The sequence below is a fragment of the Octodon degus genome, unplaced genomic scaffold (genome assembly GCF_000260255.1).
Source record: "Octodon degus isolate 3935 unplaced genomic scaffold, OctDeg1.0 scaffold00184, whole genome shotgun sequence".
NCBI classification, from domain to species: Eukaryota; Metazoa; Chordata; class Mammalia; order Rodentia; family Octodontidae; genus Octodon; species Octodon degus.
Genome location: NW_004524760.1, coordinates 2,058,857 through 2,082,922, shown reverse-complemented (window position 1 = coordinate 2,082,922; position 24,066 = coordinate 2,058,857). Strand labels below are relative to the sequence as shown.

General features: G+C 41.9%; 1 protein-coding gene across 1 annotated transcript in view; it reads right to left on the bottom strand.

The window, feature by feature from the left end:
• The window catches only part of CUNH9orf3 (chromosome unknown C9orf3 homolog), a 404,210-nt gene that overhangs the window by 145,260 nt on the left and 234,884 nt on the right, over nt 1-24,066 (bottom strand). The window contains exon 7 of the mRNA XM_004643795.2: nt 19,860-19,966. Within this exon, the coding sequence (XP_004643852.1) occupies nt 19,860-19,966 (107 nt within the window). The remainder of the gene's footprint in view (nt 1-19,859; nt 19,967-24,066) is intronic.

The following is a 24,066-nucleotide window of genomic DNA, read 5'->3' as shown; positions in this document are numbered from 1 at the left end:
GAAGTCCAAGAATGGGCAAAACTGACCTATGGTGATGGAGATAGATCAGAAGCTCCATCTTTGAGGAGCACTGAAAAGAAGGTCTCAGTGTCGGGAGTGGTCTCTACATTGCTCTGTGCACTTTAATGAAGATAAATAGTAAATATCCTTTCAGCCATCTAGTGTAGATTTGTGCATTTCAGTGTATGAAGAAAACAGGAAGGAAGGAAGGAAGGAAGGAAGGAAGGAAGGAAGGAAGGAAGGAAGGAAGGCAGGCTTTCTGCAAATAAAGGAGACACAATCTATAAAAAGGATTTCACTGCCCCTGTGCCATGAATGCAGGACTAAGATTAACTCACCCATTTGCAGACCAGTGAAATATTTTTTTTAATGACAACATAAGAAGAGGAAGGACTGTGGCATGTCCAATTAATTTAATGTATTCCATTCCTATAGGCATTCTCTATGTAACCTGTGCAGTTAAATCTGAAATACTAAATGGTCATTTCCCTAGTTCTCCCTTACTGCTACGGATGAAGACAAGCACAGCTATCTGCTGTGGTTGTGGATGAGGATCTGGCAAAGTTTTTGTTTATTTTACAAAAGAAAACTTTGTAGACTGTGGCATGGTCTTCCTCTATATATGATGGCTGGAGTGCAGCAGCCACTTTGTGACCACAAGGTAGCAAACCAATATACTACAGAGGGTTGAGGGGATGGAAGAAGGTACAGTCTTTGATGGCATCACTCAGCTCCTGGACTGTCTGCCTTCCAATTTTTTTTTGAACCAGGGATTGAACTCAGGCCCTTCCACTTGCCAGGGAAGTACTTATTCTACTGAGTCATCTCCCTGGCCCCCCAAAAAGGGAAGAAGGATTTTTTTGGGGGGTGCTCAGGATGCCTTCAGGGCAGGTCTGGTTTGCCTTGAGGATCTGGGGATCGAACCACAGCATCTTCAGACTGACTGCCTTGTTTAAGCAGGCACTTAAACAACTGAGCTAAGGGGCAGGTCCCCCTTTTTTTCTTTTTGAGACATGGTCTCACTATACAGTTCAGGCTGGGCTTCAGTTCACTGTGTACCCTAGGCTGGTCTTGAACTTCCAACAACCCACATGCCACATACTCGCGAGTACTGGGATTACAGACATGAGCCACCACACCTTGTGCGACTTTTTATTTGTGAGAAAAATAAACTCTATTTGCTTAAATCAATACTGATTTATCATTCTGTTAATTGTAATCAGACTTACTCCAGATGGTTGGAGGGTTAGACTAGTTTAGTAAAGCTAACATTTCTTGGTTAGTTTCTGCTCCAGATACTCTACCAAGTTCTTCATGTGCACCATGTCCTCCTCCCTCACAATAACTGCATACAGCAAGGATTGGACTCTACCCATTTAAAAGCTAGAAAAGATCACAAAACTGATCAGCAGCAGAGTATCTAGGTTGGAATCTTATTCCATGAAACACTAGTCTTAATCTTTGCTCCATTCCAGGTTTTCTCCAAAATGCAGACCCTTGTTTTGACTATGCCAGTGCTAAATAGAGAATCTCAGACAAGTTGATTACCCTCCCTACCTATAAGGTTTGCCATGCAGCTCAGATTAACATGAAAGCACTTTGTAAATGCCAAAGTACTAATCACCTCTTAGACATTAGACTCCAGCCTTTAGTCCTTGGCTGAAACACATGAAATATGAGAGATCAGGTTACCAAGGTCATTCAGGCTCAAATGTTCTTGGTTTCTGTTGTATCTGGCAGCAAATGCAACACTGAGACAGATGTGACTTTTCCTTCCCTGCACCCCTTCCTTTCCCACTGCACTCACAGAAACTATGGGGATATTTAAGAGCAGGCAGGTGGCAGTGATACACAGTGATTTGATTCGGAATCAAGCCTCTTTGAAGAAATGACCAATCCTGCAGGACTATGACCCAGAGTGAGATTTCGGAAAATGCTTATAAAGCATGCTCAGTGTGACAGCTGGGTTTGAACACCTATAGCACAACCGGACAGGCAACCTGCAAAGCACACCAGTCTCACATACCTTGGCATCAATGTGAGAGCCAGGAGACATCTGCGTTGATCAACTTGCTACTATCATGGGAGAGTCAGGAACTAAGCAGCATAGAAATGAGACAGAAGTGGACCAGTCCGCATTTCAATATTCTTCTCTCCACATCTATCAATAGCTGCCCCGAGAGAGCAAAGCCTTACTCACCCACAAAAATGGAAGGAGAGAGATACTACCTGTGAAGGAGCTGGCCTCATGGTATGCATCCGATCTGTGAATGTGCAGTAAGACCTACAGGAGAACAGGAGAAGCAGCAGAACACACTGCTTCCAACCCTGAATACAAATCTTGACTGCCACAGTGTACACCCTATGAAGCCTAGTTCCTTCAGATATGAAAAGAGGACAGTGAGATACTCTGGTATCTTGATGGGCTATAGTAACTAAGAATGGTTTCCAGAGATCCTGCTGATACAAATGCTTCTGTGATCATGATAACATACTCTGATGGGAGCCCAGGAGTACTGGCTAAACCTTCACCAGACAGGAAAAGACCTTGAGAAGACTGTGATTAGATGCTGTCACTGGAGAAAGCGAGATTGGATAACAGAAACTTATCTCCCACTATGATAACTTCATGGGAGTAAAAAATTGTTCTAAAAATCATTTTTTTTTTTAAAGACGGCACACAAATATGGCCTTATACCTTCACTTTAAGGGCTGAGGGTTGATCTTTAAGGGTTGATCTTTAGGCATGTTCCTTGCCTGCTCATCATCAGAAATAACAAATGATGCAACACTGTCTAAGTGTGATTCAAGTTCTAGTAAGTTCCACAGTAGCATGTTCCTTCCACACTCATCCCATTCAGCCTACACCACTCTAAAGAGATTACTAAAACTTGGAGGTAGAGATAGCAGCAGGATAATTGAAAACTGAGGAATTTTTCACTCTTCATTTGTTTTTTACACTTTCTTCACCTATAAAATACATACAGTAAACACTTGCCACAAACCAGCACCTGCAGTGTTAACCAAAGAAACCAGATACCTCTGACTAATGGATTTGTATCAAATCAAAGCTACTGGTCTTTGGCAAGTTTGGCTATCTGTGTGCTTTTCAAAATGGATTTAACAGCAATCCAACATGAAGGCTCTACCCCAGTGGGACCATTATCCTGTAGCAGACTCAGCAGGATATCACCCTGGTGTTGAAAAAGGCAATTGCTACAATGATTTAAGACAGAAAGAGGCCTCCCTCAGAGGAGCCACCAGAAAATGAAGAAAATATATTCTATCATCTTAATGGTGAAACAAGGCAGTGATTAACACCTATCAGAGGGATTATCAGCTGAAGAGAGTGATGAGCCTTAGCTAAGCAGAAATGGGGAAAACTCAAACTCCACAAATTTTGATAAACAGGATCAGAAAGCGAAAGACAGAATTCAGAAAAGCTGTGAAACCATGCATAGTGGTACTTGCTTATAATTCCAGCACTGAGAAAGCTGAGGCAGGAAAATCATGAGTTTGTATGAGATCCTATCTCAAACAACAAATGAGAGAGAAAGACAGACAGAGAGAGAAAGAGACAGAGAGAGAGCGAGAGCGGGAGCAAGAAAGAGAATATAAAGCATTAATACAAAATGAAAAACATCCTTGGGCCTTAAATGGCCATGGCCATAAGTCAAAAATTCTTCTCTGATGGGCCAGTGAGACAGCTCAGTGGACTAAAGCACCGGCTTAGGCAAGCTTAGGCAAGCGCAGGGACCATGGTTCAATTCCTGGCACCACATGCTATGCTGGCCCCACCCCCAGGGTGGGCTGAGCCAGCCACAAAAAAGAAAAAAAAAATTCCTCTGAGAGACAAAACCAGGACCAGAAATGGAGAAAAACAAAGAACAGATTAATACAATGATCTGAGGGGTATATCACCACAGTGCATGAGGTGATTTGGATATGTTTTGGGAAATGAAGACTGTAAGCGCAGAGAAACCCATTGGACTGAGCAGGCAATTTCTGCTATAGGTAGATTTTCAGAGGAGATATAAAAAGACAAATGGGTGGGAAGTGATAGAAGAGAGAAAAACCCAAACACAAGAAAGCTAGAGAGCTACAAAATCACTGCCAGGAAGACAAAGAATAAGAATGAACTGACACGAATAGAGAAAGCCCAGAACAACAAAAGGAGCTGAGGTGAGCCTAGGAGCATCAAGAGACCAACCGTCAACACGTAACATGACTCCCACTTGGCTCTGACTTTCTTGCCAAAGAGAATGATTTTTCCAGCTCTCCATGGCAGCACAAGCAGTCACAGGGGATTTGCTGCTGGGCACAGCTGGGGAGGACTCCTTCATTCTCAAAAGGAGTTGGGAGTTCCTACTCCAGGCCAGAGAGGCCAGTATTCTAGGAGCTACTACACAATGGTCACAGATCTCTGGGGGATCAAATCCAGGAACCAGCAGGAAAGGGGGTGATAAAGACAGCTAAATGCTATTTTGATTTGCAAAGGAAATGGGGGTGATAGGAGGGGACACAAAGTCATGATGAGGTTGTTGAAAAGATAGTTCGTGAACACTTGCAAGAGAAAATGATGAACTATAGGATTTGGTAACAAGCCATTAAAGGTCATTCCAGAAATTCACTGTGATATCCTCACTTCTGCAATGCAGTTAGCAGAAGACACAGTTGGAAGTATGCGCTATGAGCACACAGTAGTTGTTTCATAGTTATAACAGTTTGAAAAAAAATAGAACCTCAAGGATGTTGAGGACCGAGGAGATAACTCAGTATAATAAGCACTTGCCCAGCAAGTGCAGGGTCTTGAGTTCAATTTCCAGTACAAAAAAAAAGGATGTTGAATACATACTTATCTGCTATAACCTGGATGAAGATCCTTAGGGCTGTGCCCGAGAAATAAGACTTAATAGCTTAACAAATGTATATCACACTGAAGCTGCAGGTCTAGCTAGCTGACCCATGGATGGCACCCACAGTCAAGAACAAACTTGAGTAAAGATTCAATTAGTAATGAAACAATGTTTAACAGGGAGATTTTAAAACTTAATTACTGACCACTGAAAAAGATGTAGTACATGAAACTGTGTATAAGTCTGACACATCGCTAGAAGTTGCTGACATGGCTTGGAAATCAGTGCACAGAAACAGATTGCGCCAATAAGAGAAAAGAGATTACAAGGGGAGTTACTGCTGAAGTGCAGTACCTGAACAACACAGAGGAACAGTGCATAGAGGGGCTCTGGAGCCACTGTTCCTCTGCTTTCATCCCAGCTCTGCCTCTTATTAGCTGTGTGAAGGCCACCTCTTCACATCTCTGCACTGAGTTCATAGGACTATTCTGGGGATTAAATGACATAACATATGTAGAGTGCTCATATCAGCATGTGGTATATCAAAAACACTGATGATTGTTATTAAGGAGAAAAAAAGCATGAGACCTGGAAAGGTACAATGCCATGCAAAATACATGACAGTGAGTTCAAAAATGAACTATGATATATATGTGAATGTGAATGAATCCAACTCAATTGTTGCTTGTCCTTTCCTTCTTTGTCCATCTAGATCAAAGGAGGTAATAACAGTTCTGATACATTCTTCATAGGTACCACCTCAAAGATTACTGGGTTTCAAGCAGGTGGCACATTTGGAAAAAACTACCATCAACAAAGTAACGAACAAGCCTGAAAAAGCAAAGGTATTCCCAAGCAGTGGGTGTGACAAGCAAAACAAAAACTATGTCTATCAGCTAAGATAGAAAACATACTTATCTTCTTATGTGTGGATTGCTTAGGTATGAACAAAGCAATTGTGTCAGAAGGTCACTAAGAATTAGGCAGTTCCCAAAGGGAACCTACTGTTTGCCACATCAGTGAGATCTGGATCCTGGAAACAAGCATTCAAGTAGAAGCTGACCGTCTGTCAGGGATATAGCAGATTAGGTAAAAAATCACTTTAAAATCCTTTCTGATTCTAACACATATAATTTGAAGAGTAAGATGCAGCATGGAGTGGGGGAAACTGACCTTATGCATCCATTCCAGTGGATTCAATAGGCTTTCCATATAGCTTTGGCTTCACTAAATCATCATGAAGAGTGATTTTGATTGAAAAAAACAACTCCAGGAATTATTTAAAGAAGACTTTAACTACATATGTTGGGGGATGGAATTAGCTTATAGGATGTGAACAATACAGGCGTTGTGTTTTTTATAGTTATGAAGGAGGTGGTGTGATATTCCAGAAGCCATGTTCGAGGGGGTTCTCACTCTGTCAAGGTTAAGGTGATCATAATGAAGCTCTGGCACTAACTCTGACGCAAGTATTTAGAATAAAGGAATACAAAACTCCTGAAAACTATACGAAGTAAAAGTAGAAAGAACAAAAATGGAAGACTTTTTTGCTCAGCATAAAAAAAATCATGATTTCACTTTGGAAAGAAGCACATGAGGCAAACACTGGCTTCCTTTTACAAGAAGCAACTAGAACATGTGCAGTGCTGTGTGCTGGGATAATGGGAAGGATTGCCTCATCCTATGACTCAAAAGGAGCAGATGGCCTGTGGGAGCTGAAGGACTTTCCCCTCCTCCGTAGAGGACAGTGTGGCTCTAGACATGAGAGGTGGCAGCAGCAGGGGATGGACAGCTTGCCTCATTTTTAGCCTTACAAACATTGGGATGTACAATAGGAGGTGTAGTTTGGAAGGTAGTTTTTTCCCTCAGTCTTGTTGGCAACTGCATTCTGCCTAGGTCTTGTATTTAACAAGCTATGCGCTAAGAGTAAGTGTTACACTGTGCAACACTGCATTGCTTGTCAAAGCAAAACAAACAAAAACAAAAACTAGAAATTAGCAAAATATGTAATGTTCAATGGCTACTAGTGGAACATTCATATCCTAGAATATTCACAGCAGCTTTAAATAAGACCCATATGTGTCACTAATAGGAAAATAGCCAATTCCTGTATTACCTCCATTAGGAAAATGAAGGTACAGCACGGGATGAAAAACAACAACATATAAACTTGCACATATATGCTGGTACACAAGGGATGCTTCCCTGGAAGTGAGTGTCACTATGTGAGGTTGTTATGCCAAAGACCCTATGGAGATGTCATCCTAACATCCAGTACTGGAAAAGGTTCCTTGGGTCTCATTCAATCCCATGGTCACCAGCTGCCTGATGCCCTAACTTCTTTTCATGTCCTCTTCAGGTAATTGCTATAATAGGCTACAAAGCTATTATGAGGCAGTAGAGAGCATCAACTGATTTCCATTAATCTTTGTCTCTTAAAAGGTTGAGATATAAATCACACATAAATTAACCATTTAAAAATGTATATTTCACTGATTTTTAGTATTTTTATTTAGTATATTCATCACCAGTACTAAATCCAAAACATTCTCATCACCCTGAAAAGAAACTCCAGGACCACTGGCAGTCACTTTTCCATCTTCTTCCTACCTTTCTGTAGCTCTTACTGCTGTTAGTTTTTTTCTGGTCTCCATAGATTTGCCTATTCTAGACATCTCATATAAATTGCATCATACAGTGCATAGCTTTCTACTTGTGGCTACTTTCTTACAATATTTTCAAGATTTATCACAATTATAGCATGTATAAATACTTAATTCCTTTTTTATTATTCATCAGTGCTCTACAATATGGAAAATAACATGTTCTGTTTATCAATTTATCTATGGGTAGACATTTGGGGTGTTTCTATATTGGTTATTAGGAATAGTGCTTCTGTAAACATTTGTGTCCAAGATCTGCATTGGCTTACATTCTTCTTTTTCTTAGAATTGTATTGGGAAATGGGACTGCAGGGTCATTTGGTAACTCCATGTTTACCTCTTGAGGAACTATTAGAATGTTTCCAAAGTGCTGCACTATTTCACGTTCTTCACAGTGTACAAGGATTCCAATTTTCCAAATCTTCCCTCATACTCATTACATGCCTTTTTAGTAAATGTGAAGTGGTATTTAATTGTGGTGTTGATTTGCATTTCTATAAAGGCTAATCACATTAAGCTTTTTTTTCTTTTTAATGTATCTGATATAGGCTCTCACTATGCAGATCAGACTTGTAGTGATCCTCCTGTTTTCAGCCTCCCCAGAACTGGGATGACAGGCATGCGCCACCACGCCTGGTCTCAGTGGCCAGCTCACCGTGCCCCGGGGTAGGGCCTGAGCAGCATGTGGTGGCAAGAATGGAACCTCCAGTCCCTACACTTACCTAAGCAGGCACTTAGTCTGCTGAGCTATCTGGCCGGCCCTATTGAGCATCCTTTTGCACGCTTTTTGGCTACTTAATTTTCTGGAGAAATGTGTATTTCATTCATTTGGCCACTTTTTAAGTGGGTTATCTTTCTGAGTTTAAGATTTCTTTATATACTCTGAATAAGTCCCTTATCAAATATATGACTTGTAAATATTGTCTCTCATTTTTTTGACAGCACTAGAAATCATATTTAACATCTTATACATGCTAGTTAAGCACTCTATCATTGAGCTACACCTGAGCTGTCTTTTTACTTTCATGATAGAATCCTTTGAAACACAATTTTAATGAAGTACAAACTACTGATTTCTTTCTTTTTGGTTGTGCTTTAAGTGTCATTTTGAAGAAACTGTTGCCTACTCTAATGTCTTGAAAATTTACACCTACATTTTTTTTCTGTTAGTTTTATAGCTCTTACATTTTGACTGTTGTATATAATTCATCTTTTTTATTCTTTTACTTCTCAGTCATTGACATAAAATCAATAAGAACTCCTATAAAACTGGATTTTTAACATCTAGTAAGATCAATCTTCTTTGATGTCTTTGTAACAGCTTCAATAGAATATTTGTACAGTTTTCTCTTAGTGATTCTATGTCAAAATTACTGGTTAAAACACAAAGTACAAGGTATAAATAAAGGTGTAAAACAAAGTTAAACAGGATTACATGAGAAAGTACACATTGGATGAGAATAAATATGAATAGAAAATTAAAACATATCGCATAACAATGTGACATGTGTGGAGCCTCCGATGATTGGCTGACTATACAAAGGATCAACAGAATGGGCAAATAAGAGTGAACTGTTCTAGAATGGAATATGTATATGAATTATTTCTAGGAAATATTTCATAAGCAAAGTGTTACACTGAATCAGTGCTACATAGGGAAGCAATACAGAATTACACATATATATATTTACCAAATTTATTTGCTTAAGATTCACAAAAAAATGCTGGCAGTTATTATCTTAGGGTAGGTACTATAGTGGTAGGGATAAAATTTTATACTTTTCAAAAACTGTTTGCGTATTTCTAGAATGTACTTATTTTAGGGGGAAAAAAAGAACTTCGGATAATTAAGCAATGTTTATGAACTACCTTCTTTATGTTGTTCTATTTTTTTTAAAGAAATCTTACTAAATGTTATTACAAAAATGAAATATCCTATCCTGTAAGTGTGTAATCAGGGGTCTACGGAAAGGTTTATCCATTCCTGAAAAATACCTGAGTGGTGAGTAACCAGGGAGGGAATGGTCTAGAAAAATGAAGCAGGAAGGTTATTTGAGTTCAATTATGCAGGACATGCCTGTCATTTTTGCTGTTTCAAAGAGCTTCAAGTTAAGGGTGTCTCTCCACCAGGAAACAGAAACAGAGAAGTAGCTCAGGCGGAGGAGCTGGCCTTTCAAACAGGAAAGGGCAGAGTCTGTTTCTGGCTAGCTGAGAGCCCTAACATTTTTCAGGATATGCTGGCATGGGAATAGCACCTTCCCATCATGAAAGGGTAGAAATATTCTTCTCAGATAGCTTGCTAGTGTATGTGGTTTAAAAAAAAAAAAATACACAGGAAGAAAGGGGTAGAGGGTCTAAGGTAGGAATTCCAAGACACAACTGCAGGACGTTTTGAAAAGGTGTATCAGAGGCCAAAAGCTTGGGGAAGGACTCTCTCAGGTCACAGAGGTAATAGCATGTGTGTCCTCAGCCCTGTTATGTTTTCCAAGAAGACAGGAGGTATCTCTAGGCTTGGGGTAGTAAAGAGAAAAGAGCAGGATGCCCTGTGCAATCTCCAGGGAAGAAAAACAGCAGTGAAAGGAGAGAGAGGGCCAGGCTTGGAGCCTCCAGGACAAGATGGAATGGAGCATTCTGAAAACACCAGAAAAGCCAGGAAGTAGAGTGGAGCTGGCTGTGAGGACTGTGTCCTCGTGACCTCTGCCATTGGTTTGACAAATGTTTACCAAGTAACAGAGGATGCGCATGATTGTATCTAATAAGTGCTGAGCATTTCCTTGAACCCTGGGATCAGCAATATTCATTTAGATCTATGAAAAAGGCAATTTCCTATGATTCAAGTTAATAGACGTGCTTTAAATGGTTTGCACATAATCATTTCATTTATTCTTCACACCCACGTATAAGGTAGAAACTACGCTGCATTATTAACCCTATTTTTCAAATCCAGATGCTAAAGATGTGTGGTTAAGTAGCTCTTGTAAGACCACATAGCAAAGAGTAGAGCCAGGACTCATATCCAGGCAGTTTAGCTTCCAGGCTAACTCTTCTCATAACCCCTGTGTTACTATTCTGGGTGGAGAATCACAGGCCAACAAGGTCTGGTGCAGAGCTCAGGCCTCTATCCTCAGATGGTGTCTAAAATGAGGCAGGGCAGATTAGACTTGGCCAAGGACAAAGGGGGGCTGTTGGCTTTCACAATTTTGAAAGTCACAGCCAATTTCATGAAGCCTACAAACTGGACTCAGCTCTTCCACTGGGTCCCTGCTTACGTACAATTAGAGATAGATTTTTGTTGTATTACTTGAGCCTTCTTTGAAGCTGGGCTGGCAATGTGTTCTGAACAGCACCAGAAGAGCAGCTCACTCAGAGCCTCAAGCCAACCACGCTCTTCTGAACTCAGCCTGCATTCCTGAAACAGCCACCTCATTCCATCTGGCCTTGACTCTTTCTCTTTGATCATGTGTTATCCCAAAAGCTGGGTAATCTTTCCAGTACTCCATTTTCATTATGTCATTCTTGGAATTTAAAATAGCTCCCCAGCGCTGGGATGGTCGGATACAAACTCCTGACTCTGACATCTTAAGAACTCCACTGCTTAGCCTGTCTTCACCTGGCCATCTTAAGTTTCCCAGGCTGCTTATGAGATTATCTTCTGCAGCAAGCCCATTCTTACTGGAATGTCCACTTTCACATCAATTCATTTTTAGGCTGATAGGCTCTGCTCCTTAATTTCCCCTCTCCCCACCCTCCAGCAATCTGAATGGATCCTTTTCTACCATCCCAGCTCAGCCCCATATGTTTCTATGCCCCTCTTAAGCCTTCTAACATTAAGCACTCAGATCTTGAAATTCTAGGGATAGCATATAGGATCTATTTACTATCTACTATCTTATGCTCAATATTTCCATTCTCCAAATAATACACAAAGACCATCAAGGATAGAAATCACAAATACAGCATTCATTTCCTCAACATTTGCCCAGTACCCACTCAGTGTCATGCACTGTGGCACAGTGGGTAATAATCCCCAGGTATAAAAGGCTGATGTGTCAGAAGAAAGATGCATTAGCTTGGAACATGATTAAATATTGTTTGTTTAATATGATTCATCTGAAATATAAAGATAATTATCAAAGAATATAGTAAAACCAGTAACAGAATTAACACAAGAGACTCTAGAACGGGCAGAAGAGGATAAGTTACTTATGTTAGGGCAGAAACAGACATTTGATACCTGTTCTGAGAGTGATACATCTGTTGAGTCTTAATGGTGTGGAATTATGCAACAAGAGAAAGACCTTTTTTAAAAAAGAAACATTTTTTAATGGGCATAGCAGTAAGAAAAAAAAAGAGTTGGATGGGCAAAAAGTAGGAGTTATGAGTTGAACTATATCCTCTTTTTTTTTTTTGGCGGAACCGGGGATTGAACTCAGATCCTTTGGTTTGCCAGTCAAGTTCTTATCCTATTGAGCCATCTCCCCGGCCCCTCCTCTTAACTTATTGTTGAAGCCCCATACTCCCAGGATGTGACTGTATTTGAAGATGGGGCCTTTCAATGTTAAGTTAAATTGAGGGTGTCAGGGTGAGAGCTCTAAGCCAATGTAACTACTATCCTTATAAGAAGAAGAGACTGGAACACAGGATACCAGGAACACATACATGGATACATACAGGATACCAGGAAAAACAAATGAGGGAATAGGAGGAAGAGATCTTTCACAGACCAAAAAGAGGGACTAAGAAGAAACCAGGACTCTCAACACCCTGCCCCTAGACTTACTTCTATCTCACAGAACTGTGAGAAAATGGAACCCTATTACTGAAGGCACTGAGTCCTTGGTATTTTGTTACAGCAGCCTGAGCTGACAAGTGCAGGAGGGGTCTGTGAGCAATTCGGGTGGGCGGAGGGTAAAACAAAGAATAGCAAGAGATGAGACGAGGAAAAACAGATTAAACTGATGCTTTGTGGGGCCTCACACGCCATTCTGAGGAACTTGGAAGCTTTTCCTAAAGTCATGGGGAGCTTTTGGTGGATTGTAAGGCAGGAGGTGGCAGAATCATAAAGTATCAAAGAGAGCTCTGTGGTAGCGAGGAACGGCAAGACTCAAGACAGATAAACAATTTAGGGGCTGTTGGATTGGTACAAGCAAGTATAAAGGAATTTTAAACATAGTAGGCACAGAGATGGAGAAGGGTCAAACTGAGGAAATAATTGTGTGGTGAAACCAGCTGTGAGTCCCAAAAAGAACTAGAAGAAGGACTTCCACAAAAGTCAGGTGAGGGCCATGGAGATAGCTCAGCAGCATAAGCACCTGCGTGGCAAGCACAAGGTCCCAGGTTCAATCCCTGGTACCACTAATGAAAAAAGGGGGGCAGGTGATAGACAATTCCAGGAGATGCCATCAGCAGCAAACAAAGGAGCACAATTCTGTAAGAACTGAAATGCAGTTACAGAATTTCATGATCGTAAGAGCACAATGATTAGGTGCGGGGAGGACGGGGTACCCTGCACTGATGAAAGCAGCAAACACATTCCAGAAGGGTGGGAGTTCGTGAGACGTGTGAGTGAGGATAGAAACAGCAAGCACTCTAATGATTAGATGAAGATGTAGCGTTCAAAGGAAAGATCTTTAAAGATGGGGCAGATGTGAGATATATACCAGGTAAGGAAAGAGACCAAAGATGAGCCTATGAATGAGAGGTGACAGGGAGCAGGTGCTAGCAACAGAAACTACAAGTGGGCAGTAGTTTCGAAGCCTGCCTGCCTAAACAGATGAAACAAAGATTTTCCCCTTTAATCACCAGGCTGTTCTTTAAATTATTTGAAGCCTGTAGACTTTAAACTTAAATATAAGATGGTATTAATCAATAAACATATAGCTAATTAGATTCAGAAACAAGTGCTGTATTAAAACATAAGGATATGGTTGTCTTCCATTAAGATAATTAGAAGGGACCACTTGCCCTTCTTGGAGAGCAACAAAACCCCAGCCTGCTCCACTCTGTCAAAGAGAGTGCACCATGATTCATCCCTGGCAAATCAAGGGATCTGGACAACTGTTCGTGGCTGAGTCACTTTTGTTAGACTGCTAGACCCCCTAAGGGAACGAGTGCCTTCTAACAGGACAGAAAAGACCAGGCCCTGGTCCACAGTGACAAGGCCATTCTCCTGGTGGATGAGTTCTATGAGATGGAGGGCGTCTCATCCTGGCTCCAGCTTTGGACCCAGAATCTGTCTTTAGCTGTATAAATGCAGACAGGGTAGCACTTGAGCCCCAAGCAGTCAAGGGAGATGGAAAGCTTCCTTGGGCTATAGAGTTATACACTTGGGTGGGGTTCCTATTATTATGGTATGTTTTGGTGACCAGAGGGTGAGGTATTTGTGAGGAAGGCAGAGAAAAACATAGGTGTTTCTCCAGTACTGTATTGTATTAACTGTGGAGGTAGCAGCTAAGAGAAAGAGCTACACTAGACTCCTGCCTGTCAGCATGTCCTTAACATGATATATTTAATGTTTTTCTCAGTATGAGCTTGACTTTAACAATGAGTCCAGAGAAAAAGAGGAAGCAATAATAAATCACAAACAATAATCACCAACAGAGATTTCTTGACCCTGTCATTGTAGCTCTTCTATCCCACGGGCCCTGTCAGAAAATGTTAACTGAAGGTACTTAGAGAAACTGCCTGCATCCAACTGTACCCTGCAGACCAGTGGCATGGGAGCCCTTGCATGAGTTCCCAGCATGTTCTTTGGCAAGAGCCATGAGGCTGCACTGGTCAAGAGGGGAGCTGTGGAAGGGGCAGGAGATGGGGCAGACTACAGGAGAGAGCCCAGTAGAGGTGGCCAGGTCAGGATTGCAGCAGCAGTACTATAGAGAGCTGAGATGGAATTTAGAGAGACCCTCTAAGGTGTCACCACAGAAGAAGACATCTTTAATAATTATTAGCCAATGAAAAAAAGTATGGAGTCACTAATGTCACCCCTAATATTCTGCAACTCTGAGCAAATCACCTTGCCTCAGGAACCAGCAGTCACATTACAACCCCACCCAGGAAAATCACAGAAAATTGTCCCAATCAAATGAGAATCATAACTAAGTCGATCTAGAGCACATTTGATGACACTCATGATTTAACACTAGATTATGGAAGGCATAATCCAGGAAGGAAAGTAGTTCTTATAAATTACTAAAATTAATGAGTACACATGAAATAATATTTAAATTTTTTCTTCTCATTTTGCTAATATTCCTGTATCTATCGTCAATACAATACAGTCTTGTTTTTTCTCAACATTTCCTGAAATAAGACACATGCCTTTTATGTTAAAAGGCAACACTTCTGGTCGGACCTACTGTGTGTCCTTCCAGAATTCAATTTCTCTTTTCCTCTTTTTTTTTTTTTTTTTTTTTTTAGACGGCATACGAGATGTTGCGGCGTGACTGGAGTTCAGACGTGTGCTCTTCCCATCTCCCCAGCCAAAAGGTCCTCTTTTTTTTTTTTTTTTTTTTAGTATAGCAAAATGTTGTATTAAGTTCCTTGAAGTTCCAGAGGTGTGGTATAAGGATAGTTCTTTGGGTTTCAATGCCTGCTTTTTTTTTTTTTTAAGACTGGTGATTAATCTCAGGGCCCTGCACATACTAAGCAAGTGTTCTACCAGAGCTACATCTCCAGTCCACTTTTTAAAATTTAATTTCAAGACAGGGTTTCAATAAGTTGCCCAGGCAGGGTTCAAAACCCTGAGATCCTCCTGCCTCAACCTCCTGAGTACCTGGATTACAGGCATGTGCCACTGTGCCTGCTCTCTTCTTTACCAGCGGTACGATGTTGGACATGTTACTCAGTCTTGCTCAGTCTCAAACCATTTAAGTGATGATAGTAAATTGCCAACAAGAAAGGTGAAGAAAGGGTGGTCAGTGCCGTAGCAGGAAATCAAGGAGATTGTGATGGAGAAACTGAGAAAAGAAAGTGTTTTTAGAAGAATGGAGGGGGTCAACCATGGTGAAAGCTACTATAAAGACCATAATAGGAGATCCCATTTTTTTCAAAAGACTTGGAAGAACGTAGCAAGATACACCACAATTTTTCCACTGTTCTTGGCTCATTACTTCAAAATCCTGGTGTATCTTGAAAGAAAAAAAGATACTACCTCTGGTCACTATATTGTTTAAAAGGACTAGTTTCTCAGAGACCTCATTTGCACATTAAGCCAAAAACTGAAAAATTTTTAGAACTCTGGTTCTTCCTTTCATTTTCAGCAATCTCTGGGTTCTCTGTTCCCATTTAAAGGAGAATTCTAGGGCATGAGAGTAAACTAAACCTGGACTGTACAATTGGAGGCAGGTTCAGAAACATTTCCTCCTCATTGTAAAAGTACATCTGATAAGAATATTTTCCAGACTGATGCAGTTGTTTCATGGTTAGCCTAAATTTAGGCAAACACAATTTCTGAATATTTAAACAAAGAAATATAAATGTCACAATAAACCTGCTAGCGTAAAGGTCTAAAAATACTGTATTCCCTCTTCCAACCCCATACACGAAAGAAAAGAACTTGACCATCTGAAAGCGGGCTGCCTGCAGCTCCAGGGCAGCCTGCGTTGAGGCTCTCTCACAACTAACTTCCCGGGGAACAGAGTAACTGCTTCCATGTTGGAATAACATGTCATCAACTCGAAGTCATTAGAATGCCCCGCACCACCCTACCACAGCCAGCGGACTGCAGTCATGTGCTCCAGAGGCTTGAAAGGGATTTAGGGACGTAGAGAACAGAGATGATATTTTTGCTTGAGAAACTGAGTCTGAGAGGAGAAGGGATTTGCACACTTATATGTACAGTTCACACTTCAGCATCCCTTCCCATAACAAACCTCTCTAATGGCCACCTCCTTTGTGGCCTCTCAAGATAGCTTCCCTAGCCAGTTCACCCTCCTTTATTAATTTCACACTACCTGATTACCCACTTACCTTTCTGTCTCCTTCAATCTGGTTTCTTTCTCCATCACTCATAAGTGAATCTAAGAATGTCAAGGTCACCGATATCCTTCATGGTCCCATCTGAAGGTCACATCTCCCTCTCCCTTCCACACAGCATCTGCCATGGGCCACTTTCTTGCCTTCTTTTTGCCATTATTCCTAGTCCCCCCCCCATCTCCCTAAAATCCCTTGCTGGCTCTTCATCTTCCTCCCTGGTGACTTTGACAAACTCAGATGCTTAAGTGCTTCGTAGGCTGTTTGTTCCTAGGAACCTTTACTTTGTGCACTCTACTGAATTCTCAATATTGAATATATCTAATTGACATCTCAAACTTAGCATCTCTAATAATGGAAGGCTTATTTTTCCCTCCAAAGTCTTCTTACCATCTCAAAAATTCCATCACCATTTTCCCAACTGCCCAATTCAAAAACTTAGAAGTCATTCTAGTTATTCTCATTGCCTTTTCCATATGCAGGTGAAAAAGCCTACCAAAGTACATCTCTGATGGATCTGCTCATGTGCCTGCTGCTGTTCTCCCTAGGACCTCTTGCATGGACAACACTCCGAGCCTCCTCCTACTCTGCGTGCTACCTGCAGCCAAGCTACCAGAGCACAGCAGCCTTCACACATGGAAATCAGGCTCCTTCCCTGCAAAGACTCCACAATGGCTTCTGTTGCACTGGGAGTGGGACTCTTGTGCCCTCCCTGGAATAGGCTCTTGCCTGTCTCTTATGGCCCTGTCCTCCTTTATTTTTTATTATTAGTGTATGTTTGTAATAGGGAACAGTGACGCTTATTCTGGGAAACTGGTCCGTACACACAAGGTATCTTGACCATTTTCAATCCCTCCTGTACTTGCACCTCCTAATCCTCATCCTCACCTCCAAGAGTCTACCTTCAAGTTTCTATCATCTCTTTTTTATTCATTTATTTGCATATATTTTAGGGTTTTTTTATACAAGAGGGAAAAGGTGGTATTTAACTCTCCTAGTCAGACTTATTACACTTAATGTAATGGTCTTGAGTTCCAGTCACTTTCCTTCAAATAATGTGATTTCATTCTTTATGACTGAATAATATTCCACTGTTTATGTACACACTGCAACCATCTATTAATAGGCATCTATGCTATTTCCACAACTCAGCTGTTGTGAATTGCACCACTGTGCACACGGGTGTGTACCGCATGTGCTGCTATAGTATGATGTCCTTAATTCCTCTAGGAAATATACACGGGAGTGGTATATTTCACAGATATTTCTATTTTTAGTTTTTTTGAGGAATGTGCATATTGATTTCGAGAGCAGTTTTACTAGTTTACATTCCTACTAACCTGCTCCCATCCTCAGCAGCATTCATTTCTGTAGCCATTTCTGACCAGGGTAGGATGAAATCTCAGTGTAGCTTTGGATTCCATTTCTCTGATGGCTAAAGATTTTGAATGTTTTCTCATATATTCATTAGCCAACTGTATTTCTTCATTTGAAAAGTACATACTCAGTTCATTCACCCATTATTTGATTGGGCCATTTTTTTCAGGAAGTGGTTAATATTTTTAGTTCTTTATATATTCAAGGTATTAATCTTTTAACAGAGGAGTACCTAGTAAACATTCCTGCCCATTCTGAGGGTTTTCTCTTTACTGTGCAGAAGGTTTTTAATTTGATGTAATCCCATGTGTTGATTCTCAATATCATTTCCTGCACTATGGAGTCCTATTGAGGAAGCCATTGTTTATGCCTATGCTTAAATTTTGAAACTGCAGTAAGATAACATAGGGGAAACACTTAAAGCCTACCCTGTCTTAAAGCCTTTCTGTCCCCAAAGCACATCAAAGCTGTTTCCTGCCTCAGGGCCTCTGTGTTCCATGCTCTGCCAGGCTGAGGTCATGCCTAGCTCAGTCTTGAGTTTAGCAAGCAATAAGTAGTCCCTTCATAGACCCTCTTGCACATGTGAGTGCACCCCCACTTAGTGGAAGTTCTGTGTGAGCAGGGCCCATGTCCCCACTGGTTGATGAGAAGTGTCCTGCCTAGATCAGTAAACACTGGCCAGGGGAGCACTGCTGGGGCAGGATTGCAGGTCTCCTGGCTCCCAGCTGGGTGGGCTTACCACTGCTCCAGCTGCCTCTCCTAAACAATGGATGAGTCAGCCTGGGAGGCACATTTGTGTGCAAGGATGGGGACTTCACTGTGGGAAGGGCACAGGGCTGAACAAAAGCACCAGGCAGCCTGTTCCCTGAGGCCTGGCTTGCTCTCTACCTTCTGGCACTCTTTGGTCCCAAGCAAAGGGGTAGAGGTGCTCATTCAAGAACAAACCATCTGGTTCCGCAAAGAAAAAAAAAAAAAAAAAAAAGAATAAACCACAATAGGAGCCTGGGTTAATGGCATGTGCCTGTAATCCCAGCACTTGGGAGGCTGAGGCAGGAAGATTCTCTCAAATTTGAAGCCATCCTGGTCTACATGGTGAATTCAAGGTCAGCCTATACTACCAAGCAAGACTCTGCCCCAAAACAAAACAAAACAAAACAAAACAAAACAAAACAAAACAAAACATCATAATAGCAGAACCCTCTGTGGCGGGCATCTGTGCAGGAAAGCCATCTAAAATAGTGTGCGAAGAAAGAGCAATTCCTGGATCGCCTGCACCTTCCCAACCTTGCCAGTTCCAAACACCTGACTCTAGCCAGAGGGTCTGCACAGAAACGTCTGTTGACATAATAACCTCTGTGCTCTTGGGGCCTACACCCAGGGCTTCAGATAAACAACTATTTAGAGTAGTGAAGAAATAAAGCACAGCAGGGAGGAAAAACAAATCTGGAAAATGGCAAGAAATAATCTTACAAGTGGTGCAAGCCACACTCTAAAAACAAAATTCAGGAGCTAAGAGTAGAATCCTCCTACTACACTCTAGAGAGGGGCAGTGGCTTCCTGCTGGGCTACATCTGAAACAAAAGGCCCCATTGACAGGCACATCTGTTACTGCTAAACACTTAGGAATCGATATTTTCCTAAAGTTTTTTTCCCTTTGGCTTTAAAGGGTTACTGTCTGCTGGGCTGCCAAACCTCAACCTTCTCCACGTCCTCAGCCACCACAAAGTGAATATCAGAACTTCAAACAAAGAATTTGGTCCCGGAAATGGCCTTATGCTAGTTTTTTCCTGAATAGAGACACCAGGAAAATGTCAGAAAGCAAATCAAAACCCACACCCTGAAAGACTTAAAACATAACAATCATATCCCTGGGAGGATGAGTAAGCCCAGCCTGATTTGATTTTGAAAGGAAACATGGCGGATTTAGTCAGATGGTCTCGATGTGTCTGGAAAGAAAGCAGAGGGTGGGAGGTGAGGGAGCTAGAGGCTTTACCTTAACACTTGCATCTCCTCGGGGGAGTTCCGCAGCTCGTCCTGGAGGCGGTGCCAGCGCAGGCAAGCCCTCAGCTCTTGCTGCTCCTGGGCCTCCTGGGGTGACAGCTGCTTGAGCACAGACACAACAACACATGTACACAAAACATAGTCACTGTCTTGGTCAGACATAACCCCTGCTTACACCTTGCTCCTCCTTAGGAAAGCAAAGGGGCACTGAAACCTCAGATCCTCGGTGAAGACCAACTGCATGTTGTGCTGGTGGGTGCAGCTGGGCCAGCCCAACTGAGAGGAATTTATGGTCCTGGAACCCACTCCTCAGCATACAGCTGGCTTGGAGAGGGGAATCCCCTGAGGGCATCACCACTTTAATCCATCTAGCCCTCCTTTCCTGCTCTGTCTTCCTGCACATGATGGAGAAGGCTCTCCATTTACCTCCTGTTTTCTTAGCCCTCAATTTGGGTAAGGACTGTTTATAGTGGAGCCTGTTAATGCAACCCAGATGATGCTGTTTGCGTATAACCAGAAACAGTGTCCTGCCTGGACTCAGTTTGGAGGCAGGGAGGCCGTCACACTCTGCCTGAGTGACTCAGAGTCCCCCACTGCCCTGTGGACATGCTTGCTGGGCCCCATTACTGTGATCTCTACAAGGGAGAGCAGCAAGACTATTAGGGAAGAAAAGAATACAGGTCTTTCAGGAACCAAATTACTCTAGTAATTCATTCAACAGATACCTACTATGTCTGGGGACATCATGGACAGAGCTCTATCATAGTGTAAAGACCCTAACAACAGTGTGGGGGAGTGTACAGGTCAAGGAGGAACTAGGTGCCCCTTGGAAGCAAGGGAATCCAAGGCTTTGTGGAGATGGTGGTATCTAAGCTTTCCTCAACGAAAACAGGATCAGGCCAAAGAAGGCGCGTAGGGATATGGTCAGGCTGGGAGCAGACTCTATCTGGGGATGGAGGGAGGTGCTGGGAAGCTAGCCCAGGCAAGATGAGCAATGGTTTTGGATGCTTACTGTTTCTAGTGACAGCATTTGGAGACAGAAGCTTTAAGAAGGTGATTTTGGATAAATGAGACTGTGAGAGTAGGCCCCTAACCTTATGGGACTGTGGTTTATAAGTAAGGAAGAGGCACCGGAGATCACTCTGGTCCTCAAGCACAGAGGAAAGCCCATGGGAGAAGAAGCAGAGAAAGCAGCCATCTATAAGCTGAAAGTGAGGCCTCACCAGACGCCAGTCCTAACACCTAGACCTGACATTTTCAGCCTTTCTCACTGTGAGAAAATAAATGTCTATTGTTGAAGGAGGGGGACATTGCTCAGGACAGTCAGATTAAGACCCAAGGGAAGAGATAAAGAAGAGTGGGCAGGAGAAGGAGCTCTCTAGCCAGTACTAGGACCTGCAGTCCTAGTACTCAAGAGACTGAGGCAGGAGGATTACCACAAATTCAAGGCCACCCTGAGCTACAAAGCAAAACCCTATCTCAAAAAACAAATGAAAAGGGCAGCTCTGTTACTGAGAGATAGGAGATAAAGGACAAAGATATCCTTATTGGGTACCAGAAATACACTTGCAGTTGCCAAGAACAAGACCAATCTGATTGCTTCAGAGATCAGGACAGTGGCACATTCCATTGCTAAGTGACCACTATGTGCAAGATGAGGGGATACAGAGGATGACAACAGGTGTTTCCTGTGCATCTGCTGCATGTCTGGCATGTGTGAAGCTCCCTCACACATTGGTCCATTCACCTTGTAAGGTGAGGCCTTCTATACAGCCTACAAATGGGGAGGCTGAGGCTTAGGAAGCTACCACATATATCCTACCTATACCCAGAAGGCTGGTGAAGGACAGACCTGAACTTCAAAGTTCAGAAGCCAACCTCTGTCCCCATTCCCACTTTGACCAGACATGTGTGTACCCTGCTGACAACCATGCTGTGATGAGAACAGAAGGACAATGAGGCACGGTTCTGCTCTGAAAGAGGACAGAGCCAAAACTGGAAGGGCAAGAGAAGCATACCATAGAAGTAAAAAGAAAAAGTCAGCAGCAAATCTCATGAGAGTCAGAGTCCTAGGACATCAGAAGAAAGAATTGTGAGGGGGACAGCCATCAGGGTTACCTGGGGAAGGTACCTCAAGCTAGCTAGTGAGATATGGAAGGGAGTTCAACAGGCAGCATCATTGTGAGCAACACTAACGAGCTATACACAGACTTGGGGGTTTTAGAAGACATGAAAAGGCCAATGTCGGGCTGGGGAGATAGCTCAGTAGAATAAGCACTTGCCTGGCAAGCACAAGGTCCTGAGTTCAATCCCCAGTACTGCCAAAAAAAAAAGTCCAATGTGTAAAGACAGAGAACACACAAAAGAAGTGACCTAAGTTTTGTTGCTACAACTAGAAAGGAAGCAGCTTAGCGGCCATGTCCTCATTAGCACTGGTGACCAACTCTCTAATGTACAGTATTGTATAAGAGATATGATCAGAGTAGGTCTGGCCTCTGCGTACTTTTGTGCATATACATGTATGTAAGGAGGCAGGTGTTAGCATGAAACCTAAGGCCTCAGATTTGCTAAGCACACACAGTACCACTGAGCTATGTCCCCAACCCATGATCTGTGCAGTATTATTTAAACCAGTAAACTTCACATGAAAATCTAGATTTATGGATTTTCTTACAAAGCTAAAAGTCTAGGCTGCACTAAACCCCCCAATACGAGAACAGTTGGTTAAAATGGCACAGCAGCTACCAATTTGCCTCAGTGCTCAGCATGCCCTGATCTACTGCCAACTGCCTCAGTCTTTATCCCTTACTCCACCCTTTCCCCTCCCTTACTGTGAGCAGTTTATGATCCCTGATTTACATTCTAATATGATCTTTATGCTGCCACAGCCATAAAGACAAAAGAAGGCTTCATATAACCTTCCCTTTAGTTCCACTCCACTGTCTCTTCAGAGGTCTTCCCTGATCGCTATTCTTTAAATTAATTCCATTGATACATTTTAGGTATACATAATGATCACATTTATCATAGGGAATTTGCATCTATACATGATATAACTTGCTTTTTTTTTTAACCCATCCCTTCCCCTCCAACTCCTCTTTTACAAAAGTTTTGTTTCTACTTTTTCCTTCTGTTCTCTTTTTTTCTCATCCCTTCTTTCCTTTCCCCTCACCCCCTCCCTTGTTCCCTTCTCATTTGAACACTTTCCTCCCATTTCCCAATACCTAGTATATATTTGGGTCCTTATTTTCATTTTCAGTTTCTCACACCAGAGAAACAATGCAATATTTAAATATGTTTGTCTTATTTATTTCACTTAAGTATGGTCTCAAGGTACATCCATTTACTAGAAATATCTCAAGCTTATTCTTCTTTATGGCAGAGTAGTACTCCACTGTATTAAAAAAATCCTCTTTATCCATTCACCAGTTGATGAGCATTTGGGCTGTTTCTAATATTTATGCTGCGATAAACATAGATGTGTATACATCACTGTGGTATGATGCTTTTAATTATTTTTGGAAGCTACCAACCGGGAGGAATAGCTGGGTCAAATGGAGCCTCCAGTTTTAATTTTTTGAGGAATCTCACACTGATTTCCACAGTGGCTGCACCAGTCTACAAACTATTGCAACATGTGCTTCATAAACACATGAAATTAAATAACACCCTCCTGAACAACCAATGGGTCACAGATGAAATTAAAGAAGAAACTAGACAGTTTCTAGATTAAATGATAATGCTAAAACAACATACCAGAACTTATGGGATACATTGAAAGCAGTCCTCTGAGAAAAACTTACAGCAGTAAATTCCCACCTCCAAAAAACAAAGTGTGTTTAAATAAACAATCTAATGTTCAACCTCAAATTTCTAGAAACAGCTTTTAAGGAGGAGGAAATTATAAAGATCAGAGAAGAAATTAGTATAATGGAGACTAAGAAAACAATACAAAGAATCAATGAATCAAAGAATTGGTTCTTTGAAAGATTAAGTAACACTGACAAACCTTTAGCCATCCTTTTCAAAAGAAGAAGAAAAAGAGGAAGAGGAAGAGGAGGAGCAGGAGGAAGAGGAGGAGGAGGAGGAGGAGGAGGAGCAGGAGGAGGAGGAGAAGAGGAAGAAGAGAAGAAGAAGGAGAAGAAGAAGAAGAAGAAGAAGAAGAAGAAGAAGAAGAAGAAGAAGAAGAAGAAGAAGAA